General features: G+C 52.3%; 1 protein-coding gene across 3 annotated transcripts in view; it reads left to right on the forward strand.

Moving 5' to 3' along the window:
- The window catches only part of ASTN1 (astrotactin 1), a 57114-nt gene that overhangs the window by 23980 nt on the left and 20367 nt on the right, over window positions 1-12767 (forward strand). For 2 of the 3 annotated variants that reach the window (XM_074906981.1, XM_074906982.1), the window contains exons 3-10: window positions 208-601; window positions 1431-1577; window positions 2031-2138; window positions 3199-3348; window positions 3877-4044; window positions 4250-4334; window positions 12013-12087; window positions 12565-12702. In XM_074906981.1, the coding sequence (XP_074763082.1) occupies window positions 208-601; window positions 1431-1577; window positions 2031-2138; window positions 3199-3348; window positions 3877-4044; window positions 4250-4334; window positions 12013-12087; window positions 12565-12702 (1265 nt within the window). Of the gene's footprint in view, window positions 1-207; window positions 602-1430; window positions 1578-2030; window positions 2139-3198; window positions 3349-3876; window positions 4066-4249; window positions 4335-12012; window positions 12088-12564; window positions 12703-12767 lie in introns of all 3 variants that reach the window. The other variant, XM_074906980.1, reaches the window with a different exon arrangement.

The following is a 12767-nucleotide window of genomic DNA, read 5'->3' on the forward strand; positions in this document are numbered from 1 at the left end:
GTCCAGCTCAAGGCAACCTTCAGGGGGAGCGCTTGGCCAATGCTGGGCACTCCCTGGGCCAGCACCTTTTTGTCGGTGTGACAGGGCTCCTGTCACCATTGCCTTTGCTTTAGCTACTCCAGAGCATCCCTGGGGCGTTTGCATCCCCGAGGAGGGGGTGGCTGGCCAGGGTCCCTGGCTGAGCCCTTCTCATGTTTGTGCCTGCAGGGAGGGATGATCGCTCTGCTGCTCTCCATCCTCTGCTTGGTGATGATCCTCTACACCCGCCGGCGGTGGTGCAAGCGGCGCCGCGTGCCACAGCCCCAGAAGAGTGCCAGCGCCGAGGCGGCCAACGAGATCCACTACATCCCCTCGGTGCTGATCGGGGGCCACGGGCGGGAGAGCCTGCGCAATGCCCGTGTGCAGGGGCACAACTCCAGTGGGACGCTCAGCATCCGTGAAACCCCCATCTTGGACGGCTATGAGTATGACATCACCGACCTGCGGCACCACCTCCAGCGTGAGTGCATGAACGGTGGGGAAGACTTTGCCAGCCAGGTCACCCGCACCCTGGACTCACTGCAGGGCTGCAATGAGAAGGCCAGCATGGACCTCACACCAGGTGGGGATGAGACAGGGGGGCATGGGCTGAGCTGGGTCCTTTCCAACTCGTCTTCTCTCCATCGTTCCATACACAAGTTTTCCCTTAATCATTTTCCCCGTTTCTCTGGGCTTTTGTTGCATGTGAGATGTTGGTGGCACTCTGAAAGTGCTTCCATTACTGGGAGACCTTGCATCCAGTTGAGAGCAGTCCCTGCTAAGTGGAACATGGCTGGGACAATTCAGACTGGACCTCTGAGGAGAAGGGTTCCTGTGGCCTGAGGGACAGCCAGAATGGCATTCCCTTCAAGCTACCCCAAGGTGACCTGCAAAATTCCCTTCTGTATCCCAGGATTTCTCATGTTTTCTTCAGCTGGGGTTTTTAGTAGCAAAATTATACTTGTCATCAGTATGATTCAGAGTTAACACTGTCTTCTGATCACCAGCAGGGATTCTCTGAGACTTGTAACACGCTTGCTTGTTGGCCTTATTACCAGCTGAGCCATCTAGCTGGAGCATTCTCAACTGGGACATGGTCTGGGAAGACCATGATGTGCTTTCTAAAGCTCTCCAAGGGTTTTCTTTACCGACACGGATATGCAGAAGTACCCTGAGAGGCTGAATGTTAAGTCTCAGCTTTTGGCTAGCTGGATGGAGGTGCTGGTCCCTATCAGGCTTTGAGGAGCTCATGAGGGTGCACTGGGGGCAGCTTGGCCCATTGGCCATGGCATCGTGGTTGCCTCATGCAGATGCTGGAGATGGATCCAAGGAAGAATCTCTTTCTTTCTCACCTCCCTCCTTTTTAAAAATCTTATCCCTGAAAGATTTTGCCTTAAATTCTTCCCACTCAGGGAGCGATAATGCCAAGCTGTCCCTGATGAACAAGTACAAGGATAACATCATCGCCACCAGCCCTGTGGACTCAAACCACCAGCAGGCCACACTACTGTCCCACACCTCCAGCAGTCAGCGCAAGCGCATCAACAACAAAGCACGAGGTAGGGGTATCCCTGGGGTGGATGGGGTGCTCTGGGCTTCTACCCACCCATGATCCAACAACTCAGCCTCTCCTGGGATGGAGAAACACAACTAGTGTTGGGCAAGAAGCATGGAAAGGAGGGTTTGGATGGGGGGAAGCAGAAAAATTGGTGTCTGCAAGGTTGAAAATAATGTTGGGTTTGTTGATTGCAAAGATGCAGAGGGTGTTAGCCACAGTAAATATTATATGATACTGGCACGGTTATGGGGAAGAGTTGCAAGGTAATGGGAGCTGTGGCAGGGGCATGATTCTGTGTGGTGGGAAGGGGAAAAAATGGTGTCCCTGCTGCACTTGGCAGGCAGGGCTCCTGGTCTTCAAGGCAAAGCTTGCCCTGAAGGGGTGATATAGGATGTGGCAGCTTGGGGTGGCATGGTGCCAGCCCTGCCGTGACCACACTTGGTGTCCCCTGCAGCCGGCTCAGCATTTCTCAACCCTGAGGGGGACTCAGGGACGGAGGCAGACACTGATCCCCAGCTGACCTTCTACACAGACCCATCACGGAGCCGGAGGCGCAGCCGAGGTGGGTGCGGCTGTGGAGGTGGGTGACAAGCCATGACCACTCTTGCCTTGTTTGCTGTCACCTCTCCAGGTTCGGAGACTTTCCATCTGCAAAAGATGGAAACCCAGGCGTGATCTGGGCTGCCTTAGGCAGGCACCGGTCCCTGCTCCCGCAGCGGGCTGCCACTGCTCTCCAGTGGAGTTTCTCAGCAGAGGATGAAATGTATTCTGATTTTTTGCTGGAGGCTTCTGCCAGGCTCTGGTGTGTATTAATGAGTAACACGCTTCAAAGGCTGGTCTGTGAGCTCCGGTGCACATACGAGCTGTATGTGCAGCAGAGGATGGGGACAGGCTTGGTCCCCAGGCAGGAACCTCACCCCGCTAACCTGCACCATCCCTTTGGGAGTTTTTTTCCTCCATGGAGGAGAGTTTGTGTCTGTTTTCCCTCGCTGAGCCTTGTTTGCTAGATGGTGCTTTGGTTTTTTGGTAGTGGTGGAACTGGGAGCCATCTGCCTCACTCCCAGTGCCTGTGCTGGGTGCTGGGAGTCTGGTTCAGGCTTTATCTCTGCAGGGGATAGCTCAGCCCCCAGCCAGCTTTTTCTGCTCAGCTTCTTCAGCTGAGAGATTACCTGCATGTCTTGGGCAGTTAGGGTGCTCTGGTGCTTTTTCAAAGGCATCCAGGAAGCTGTTGTTATGACAAGATCAACCTGAGAGAAGTGCCAAGAAGAAGGAGGAGGGGAAAAAAAGGGATATTGCATTTACTTTTCTTCTCCTCAATATCTCTGCCTTGCTTTAAAGTTATGCTACTGCAAAGGTTTTGGCATGATGCAGTGCAGGGGTAGGGGAGAGCCCAGGCTGCGGGGGCTCCGGGAGACCTCAGCTGCAGTAGCTGAGAGGGAGGGTCCTGTGACAAAGGCTGCTTTATGCTTTTGAAAATCCAAACTGACTCTGCTTGACTGGATTGATGCTGTATCTCCAGGGGGTTGGGCAGGGTCTCTGCACCCCAAGATCCCCTGGCTGCACCCCAAGATCTTCCTGAGTCTCCCAGGTCTCAGGTTTGACTGTGATTTCACATTTTGCAGTGGGATCTCCCCGGAGTCCTGTGAACAAGACCACGCTGACCCTCATCAGTGTGACAAGCTGTGTCATCAGCCTGGTGTGCTCATCCCACATGAGCTGCCCCCTTGTAGTTAAGATCACCCTCCATGTCCCTGAGCACCTCATCGCTGATGGTGAGCACCCCACAGTTTTACTTACCCCCTCCTGCCCCATTCTGTAAGCTGTAATGGAGGGGAGGAGGGAATGATGGAGAGGACAGAGGTACAGCCAGTGCGGGATACAGGAGATGGGTGCAGGATGGAGGGAATGGACACAGGACTGAGAAGACCATTATGGGATGGAGGGGACAGGCATGGGTTGGAGGGGATAGGTATGGGATGGAGGTGGTTGGTCACTGTGGGATGGAGGGGACAGGCACAGGATGGAGGGAGCTGTCATGGGATGGAGGAGACAGGCATGGGTTGGAGGAGGCCATCATAGGGCAGATGGAATGGGCACAGGACAGAGGGATTTATTGTGGAACACAGGGGGCTGTTGCAGGGCAAAGGCCACTGTCTTGGGATGGAGAGGATGTACAGGATCATCACAAGATGGAGGTGACTATCACAGGATGTAGAAGTCCATTATGGGATGCAGGGGACCATCATGGGATGGAAGGGACAGCAGCAGATCATCACCACTGACTGCCCTCTCGGTGACAGGGAGCCGGTTCATCCTGCTGGAGGGGAGCCAGCTGGATGCCAGTGACTGGCTGAACCCGGCGCAGGTCATCCTCTTCTCCCAACAAAACTCCAGCGGGCCCTGGGCCCTGGACCTCTGCGCCCGGCGCCTCCTTGACCCCTGCGAGCATCAGTGTGACCCTGAGACTGGTAGGTGGTCAGGCAGCTGGGGTGGGTTGGGAGCCCACCCCTGCCTGCTCAACCTGAGTTTGGTGGATAGATGCTTTCTCACCTTGATCCACATGTGAGAATGGAGCTGCTGGGTGGCTGGGATGGCTGCAGGCTGGGTTCAGCAGGGAAATACCTGGAAAGCCTTGTCCTCCAACGTCCCTCATGTCCCCTCCTCTCTCTGTAGGTGAGTGTCTCTGCTACGAAGGTTACATGAAGGACCCTGTGCATAAGCACCTCTGCATCCGGAATGAGTGGGGAACAAACCAGGGGTGAGTGTGCCTGTCACATCATGCTCAAGCTTGGACTGTCCTTGCACGAGCTGCTGGGCTTCAATGGCAGTGTAGCAGGGATGTGGCAGATCCTCTTGGATGAGAGTTAGAGGCATCTTGGTGAATTGTAAGGTCAGCACATGGCTGGGCTCTGCAGCAGGTCTGTGGGAGACGAGGATTTCTGTTCTCTGAAATAATCAGAGATGATGTATAGAGGCCATTGCTAGGTTTCAGAGTAAACACAGCCTGGAGAAGATGGAGGCTGCTCCTCTTCCCCTTGTGGGCACTCTCCTTGGGATTCTGCACTTCATGGGACTTTTGGTTTGGGTGTGTGAGGTATCAGAGGGTTGGGCTGTGGTCCCCGGCAGAGGAGAGAGTCGGCAGGATGGGGACACCCCATTGAAAATTGGCAAATTAGAAGCTTTGATGCCAAAGCCTGAGGGAACATATCAGTTGCCCTCTGCTCCACAGCTTTACACCCCTGGAAGTGCAAAGGGAAATCTTTCTGATGCTTTGGCAGCAATTTGGAGGGGTATCCCAAATGTTCCCATCTCTCTGTGACCCTCTAGGGGATACTCCATCTGGTCCTTAACACTTATGGGTCTCTGACATGCAGATGGGTACTTCCAGGAATGGCTGGAGGTAGTGTGCAGAAAGCCAAGACACCCCCAAAACCAGAAGCCCCACATGTACTGGAACCTCTTTTTTCCTGCCCTTGTCTAACTGTGCCACTGCTGGATCTGCAGCAGCCCCGTCTGTGCCAGGACGCTCTCTCTGAAGTCATTAGTCTTCACAGCAGGAAGAGAAAATCATCAAAGGCTGAGTTTGGCGACACCCCTGCTGTGCTGCTGTGCAGGAGGATGGCAGCCGCAGGAGGCTGCTGGTGCTGGCAAGTCCTGGCTGTGTCCCTTTGAACTGGGGCCCGGGGAGAGCATTGCTGCTTTGTCTCCAACCCCCTCTCTGTGGTTTTTCATTTTAAAAGCAATTTAGCAATTAAATCCAGTGCGGAGCACTGGCTGTGGGAGACAAGGGCGGCCATTGTTGTGGGTGCCTTCAGGCAGGCTGGGGACAGGGTGATACTCATGAGACAGGTGGCCCCGTGCTGAGGATGTGCTGAGTGGTGTGGTCCATGTCCTCAGACCACTGTGGGGTACCACTGCTGGGGTGGGAAAACACAGGCAGAAATACAGCTCCCTGCCCTGTTCTCCCCAGGAAGTCAAGTGTCTGACAGGGATGTACCCAGCTCCTCTGTGCCCATCTAATAAGAAACATTAAGTGATGGGGACTGAGGCGTGGAACAGAGTATTCCGTCTGCCAAGGACTTGCTCATTTTGGGATGTATTGGGTTTAGGAGTGTCTCACAGTGGGTTGGAAAGAGCCCATGGCCACCCATGACCATGCATGACTTGGGTTCCAGCCTGTGCCTTGGTCAGAGCTACCAGCAGTGTGCTGGACCCACCACCTTGGGAAAAGCAAGAAGGCTTTATCCATGGAGGCAGGTAGTGAAAATGGATAAGCACAGGTGGGGAAGCATTTGTTTCCTTCCTTTCTGCTTTTCCTTTGCTCCTGGGCATGGGACTGCAGCTTCACACTTTTCCTCCCATGCATATTGCTCTTTAGCTTTTTCCAGATTTAGCTGCTCCACCGTCTAAAAGCAAAGTGGAGAAAAAGCTACTTTCAGGTGAATTGGGAAAAACTATAGGTGGTAACAAGCAGGAGAGAAGCCAAGGGCAGGAAGGACAAACCCATTCCTGTGGCCCTCTGGACCTGTTCGCCACTCCGGACTTGGCTTTTATCTCAGCAATGCCAACCTGAAAGGTGCTCTGGACCCACTCCATTCCTCCAGGGGATTTGGGGCCTGTTTTCAGACCCAGCTCCACCTCAATGTCCCCTTGGGAGCTCATGCTTGAGCCTTTGCCTTTCCTCCTGCAGCACTATTCATACCTGGCCAGGTTATATGTTGTCTTGGGTCTCTTGTTACATACCAAAGTTGCCTATGACAAATTATATGCAGCATTTCCAACATAATTTTCTGTTTGAGGCAGAGAAACCCAGCAGATCTCTTTCTTTCCCCAAGGTGCAACACAGCCCTAGATCATGGTGGGGCCATCAAAGTCCTTCTGCTCTTCTCTGGGCTCTCAAGGAGGCTCTGCCACTGCAGTGTTGGGGCTTTTTCAGCACCACCCTTTAAGAGTTCCTCTCTTGACTGTTTGAAACCGGGGTAATTTTGTGTTTCTTCCTTGAACTTGTCAGATTTTTGTTTCAAAAAATTGTAGCAGCTGAAACCACACTTAACCACAGTTAACCATCCCTGCCTGCAGCTTCCACTATTTATAGGGGCTCTTGAAAGCGTGTCCACACTAAGCATTGTGATGCCAAGTTCATCTTGATATTTAATGAGGATTTTTTTTTTCTGTGCTGTGATCTGTCCCTAATGTTCAGGTGCTGCTTGGTGCAGCTCTGCCTGAAAGGGCTTGTGATGGTAGAGGTCTCTTCTTCCGGTCCAAGGTGTCCCCTGTGAACCTTTGGCCTCCACATGGCCGTGACTGTGATGAACTGTCTTTGGACCAGCAGAACCATCTTGTCAGAGCCTGTTTAACTGAATAACTTATAACTTTATACCTGGTATTTACATTTTTTGGGGTGGAGGTTGAGCTGCCAAGCCAAGTTGTCTTTTGGTTGAACTCATCAGCTCACTCCCAGCTCTAGCCTAACAAGGTTTCCCACAGACTCACCTGAAAGATGTCTTCAAACCCTCTACTCCCTCCCCTGATCCCAAGGCGAGATCAACTATGCCTCAATTGTTTCTTACCGTTGTTTGTCTAATATGCTCCTAACTCCTCCAATATTGGAGCAATGTGCTGCAGCTGTGGGTAGCACAAACCAGGTGGCAAGTCAGTCCCTGGAGAAGGCACCATCATCTCTTAGCAAAGAGTAAATCAGCAAAGTAGGACCTGGGGGCTTTGCCAAATCCCTCAACACTCTTGGGAGCAACGTGGCCTGGCTATGACCTTTTCTGTTTTCCTAGGGTGGTGTTTTTCCCTGAAAATTCATTTCAGCCCTTTGGTTTAGATAGGCTTGCCATTGGTTTGTTTTTATTTACAGTGATTACAAGTTGAGTTGGTGTCTGTTCATTCAGCAGCCTCTAATTTTTCTCAGGAGGGTGAGCTCATCTTTGAACTTTATTGGCGATGGCAGTGAGGCTTTGTGTGTTGTATGTATTTTGGGTACCATGCTGAGATCCATGCCCTTGTGGTACATCTTTCACCAACGCATCCGGTCCCTAAATCTTCATCAGTTTTTAAAAAAGAAAATTCTTTTTGATCATGGGTAGCAGATACATTTGATCAGCTCCTTTTTTTGTGCTGCTCTTCAGCTGTTTTAAACAAATCTGGCTGGTGCTGTTTGTGTGTTCACAGTCTGTCTTCCCACTTTGATATGGATTGTTAATTAGCTGCTTTTCGGCTCTTACTCTAACATTTCCTGGGTAGGATGCAGTTTCCAGCAATCCAACCAACCCTGCCTCATCTTTGCTGGTCAAACCAAATTCCTGTGGGTACTTCATAGTATGACTTGACCAAAGTCAGATAAGCTCATTCTGCCTTTAGTTAATAAACTGTTACCTGCTCACATTTGTACTTCTTCATCTCAGCCATGCAATGGCCTGTGGCTTTCCTATCCCCACATGCTGTTCTTGCCTGGGTGCTGTTTTCGGACACTCCAATGAGATTTAAGATAGTCTGCATTTAAAGGGTCTTTATCAACGTGCTCTTTTGACTTATAATGGGCTTCACCCTGGCATGGGGAGGTTTTAGGCCAGTTAAAGGCAATTTGGCGAACACGTCTGTCTGAGCACTCTCATCCTCTTCTAGCAGTTGGCAGGCAGGGGCCACCTCAACCACCCTCCCACGCAGGGCAATTTACCCTTTTCTCCACCCTGCAGCCTTGCAGTCATTTTTTCCAGCACGGGACCCAAATTAGAGCAACAGCCTGTGCTCTGTGCACCCACCTCCCCTCCCTGTGGTTCTTCTTCTCTTCCACACACAGTTATCCCCCTACCTGGTTGTGCTTCTGCTCTTCCTATCCCATCCCCATACACCATCCACTCCCCACCCCACAGAAGAGCCGGGGACATGCTGAAGTGACACTTTTCCTGCTTAAAGTATTTTTTTCTCTTTTTCTCATTTCTTTCCACCCATTTCTCTATCTTTTTTCCCCTCTGCCTCTCTCAATCCCCTGCTGTGTGCCTTGGCTTTGTGAGCTTGAAGGACGGCCAGATAAAAAGTTCCTCTTTCTTACAGATCCTTTCACCAAACCACCCATCCGCCTCCTCCTCCCACCCCATTCTCCTTGCAGATTTATGGGCAGCCCAGGGAGAAAGTGCCATCATTAGCATTTTTAATAAAGAGCTGCTTGGAAGGGATGGCAGGGGGTGGGGAGGTGGGAAGAGGAGAAGCATCGGCAGCTGAAGCCTGAGCAAAGCCATTGCGAAGCAAAGCAAAGTTGAGGAGGAGCCGGGATGGGCATCACCGCTGGAAGAAGTTGGCAGCTTGGTCCTCGTGTCATATCTGCTCTCTGCTCACTCCCCATCAGGGTGGTGTTGGGTCGTCATGGGTCCCCATTTTGATCATTGTGGGGAGTGGGTTCTGGGGCTGCCAGAGGGGTGCAGGTGCTGTGGGGGTGCTTCTGGTCTGTTCACCATGGGCTTGAATTCCTGAGCTGCCAGTGAAGGGATGTGGTGACAACCTTTGTCCTCACCACTTGCTCCCAGCAGACTTGGAGCTGGTGCTCTGGTGCCACAATGGGGTTTGGCATGGCCATCCTCATGCCGCTCGCTGGGTGGAAATCCCCAGGAGCACAGGGGTCAGGGAACCAGACGTGATTTCACGTATTTCAGTGCATAACAGCCGACCACCTTCTCCTCCAGGGGCATTTCTGCCATGCTCACATGCAGTGACTTCTCAGTGCCTTCTGTAAAGACCCTTCAACCTCTCTGCCAGCTCCCCTCAAACCAGCTGCTCCAGGTTAGCTCATTGTGGTCACATCCTGCAGGCACCAGGCTTTAATTCATCCCACCCATCTTGTCTAGGAGAGCTTTGCAGGGAGCAAGCACCGGCAAGAGCAGTTTTTGATGCTAGAAGTTGGTCTGGCCTTGTCCCCTTGGGGCTGCAATTCAAGTGTGGCTGGGATCCTGTCGAGGTGGGTCAGAGCACCAGCAGCAGCACCAGGTCTGGAGAGCTTAGCAGGCATTTCAGGAACTTCCACTCAAGACCAGTTCTGGAGCAAAGCTTAGCTGATGGGCCAGCTGGAAAAAGCAAAGAGGCCTGAAGATTGTCCTGGGGGTGCACAGGCAGTGCTTTGACTGTGAGAACTTGCTGACTGAGTGTGGGGAGTTTGCTGGTTCTCAGCTGCCCTGGTGATCCCCTGTTTTGTTGTTTCAGATGCTTACCTGGGTGCCAAGGCTTGCAGGGAGCTGAGAGCTGTCATTTCTCTCCCATTTAATCCAATGTGATCAGGCACAGAGCTGCTTCTGATCAGTTCCCCTTTGTGAGCTCTGAAGACCATGCAACCAAAATACCTGACAAGAGCAACAAAAGCTAGAGCAGCGAGGTGTCTCCAGTTATCACAGGAAGCAGGGAGGGAGACAGCTATGTGGGCACATGCTTGCGTGCATGGGAGAGGAAGGAGGGGATGAAACAATGGCAGAAGCACAGGGGGAAAAAGGCAGCAATGGAGGAGGTGGGTTGTGCCTGGGGAGGAGATCTTGCCCCATTCTCTGCAGCAGAATACACAAGTCAGCAAGGGTGCATGGGTGGAAATGTCAGCGCTGAGCTCCTGGAGAGCTTCCTTAGAGATGAGGATGGATAGTGTGCCTCTTGCTGAGCTGGAGGTCTTATATGGAGACCATCTCAGGGCTTATCTGCACAGTACCTTTACCATGTCCTTGCAGACTCTTTGGTGCACGGCAGGTTGTCCTCTGCCATGTAGGCATGTAGCTAAAGATGAACATTCCTTTTAATGGGCCTATTTTGACCCCAAGTAGAGGCAAAGTGGGGAAATCTGGGGAGATGCCACATGGTTCCTTTCTGGACCATGGAAACCTCTTCCCCAGCACAAAGCCATCATCACACGAATTTTAGTGACAGTTGGAAATTGCACCCTAGGTGAACACAACATGGCCTGGGTGCTGATTTCCGTCTCCCAGGCAGGTCCAAGCGCACTGGCTGCACTTTCTAGGCACGTTGGCATCCACGGGCTGCCAGATGTGCTGTCTGGCAGAGGCCTGGCAGTCACCGCGCTTCTGCAGTCTCTGCCCTGGCACTGAGCTCCACTGCAAGCCAAGAATGGCTCTTCATAACCGCTTTTCCACCCGAGTCGATGGGGAACAATACCTTGCCTCTGCTTTTGTTCCTTGCGGGCGTGCTCATGAGAAGCAAGAATAAAGCCCATCTGCAGGAGCACTGGAAGGCGGAGGCGCAAAGCATTCAAGGCTTTGGGGACTTGCAAGGAGCACATCGCCTTCCGGCCGAAGCTGACCTCATTCAGGGCAATCCGATCTGTGGGCTGAATATAATCCCCTGCTCCCAGCCAACCGGGTGGGAAAATGGCATTGTATCCTGGTGAGGAAATGAAACAGCATGCTGTAATCCTGCAATCAGGATTTTTATTTATTATTTTTTTGTCCTTGCTGAAATAACTTCAGATTAGAAATTAAACTGCTTGTGCAGGAGGGCTGTAATTGCCTCTGGAGAAAATCCCCAGGCTTGTTGGCGGCACCTGATACTCTCACCCTGAATTTTAACAGCAGCAATGCGATGGGATGGAAAATCTCTTTCTCTCCCCAGCTCTTGCAAAGGGGATTTGGAGCTTTAGGTTTTGGGACTGGGGTTCGCGTTGCCTGATTCAAAATACACTGCAGTTGGGTCTCTGTGCCTCCCCTCCTCTGCCTTGTCAGCCTTCCTCTGCAAGTGATGCTCTGCCAGTGGTACTGTGCTGCTGGAGATGTGTGTCCCAAGGTGGTGTGGTTGTGAGTGTCCCACTGAAGGGCGCTGGCCACTGAATCATGGTTGCACATCACCGTGGCTATCCAGGGCAGCAGGGATGAAGAAGATGGGGGCATCAGATCTCCAGCCTCCTGCTTGGCTCCAAACTTCCAGCTCGTCTTTCAGACCGCTTTGCAAAGTCCCATGGGGGCTGAGACTTCTTGAGCTCCCCTCCAGAAACAGTGAATACCAAGGCAGATCATGAAGCTGCAGCCCTGGACCCGATGTGCTCCCTTACAAAAGTCTTGGAGAGAGGGGGTTCAGCTGTATTTTGGTTTTTGTTTTGCAATTCGATGGCTGTGATACAAATCCCTAAAACAGAAGCTGGCCAGGCGGTACGTATGTGAGTGTGCAGAATCATGAGGCTCACAGATACGGGGGGAGGGACTGAAGCGCACTGTACCCCAAAATAAAGGACGTGATACACCACTGACCTACTGGGGCTGGGGAGAGGATCTGATGTTGTAGGAACCCGAAAATTAGGACCTTGGATGTGGGGCTTTTTCATCACCTTGTCCTGTCTTGGTTTGAGCTGTCTCATCCCAGGACAGCTCTGCACAACTGTGAAGCATTTTGGCCTGTGAGCGGCAGTGAGGGCGCAATGCTGGTGTGATGTTCCTGGATTTCTCTTCCAGGCCTTGGCCATACACCATCTTCCAGCGTGGCTTCGACTTGGTGCTGGGCGAGCAGCCATCTGACAAGATTTTTCGGTAAGCAGTAAAGGCAACCTGGTCAGCACATTTTGAGGCTCAAAAATATGCCTCAGGGCACATGGGCAGGCTGGTACCCCAGCTGGCAGGGCTGAGCATGGCTGTCCTGTGCCACCTCCTGGGGACACGTGAGCATGGCTACTAAGGTCCTACTACAGCTGCGGTATGGGATGCTGGATGCCCAGCAGTCAGTTCCTCCTCTTCATTTATGAGAGTGAGGTTTAGGCTCTGAAGGAGGATTTCTACTGAAAAGGGAAATGCCTTTTTTAAAAAAAATTACCTAAATTACATGTGCTTTTTTTGGTTTATTCAAGTGCATTTGGAGGAGCCACCCCACTTTACCCTGCCCATCTGCCTTTGCTCAGGCTGGCATCCCTGCAGGGCATGGGAGAGGTCCAAGGGCTTGGTTTTGGGTAGAGGTAGCCCTCGGGAGTCAGGGTTTCCCTCCATGCAAGCCTTTGCTGCTCTCCCTGACAGGTTCACCTACACCCTGGGAGAAGGCATGTGGCTGCCACTGAGCAAGAGCTTCGTCATCCCACCAGCTGAGCTGGCCATCAACCCCTCAGCCAAGTGCAAGACCGACATGACGGTGATGGAGGACGCAGTGGAGGTCAGGTAGGTGAGATGGTAGGGCAGGGGTGTTTAGGAGGCATTTCCTCACTCAAACTGGTAGTGTGTCA

This window comes from Athene noctua, chromosome 5, assembly GCF_965140245.1.
Source record: "Athene noctua chromosome 5, bAthNoc1.hap1.1, whole genome shotgun sequence".
Lineage (NCBI taxonomy): Eukaryota > Metazoa > Chordata > Aves > Strigiformes > Strigidae > Athene > Athene noctua.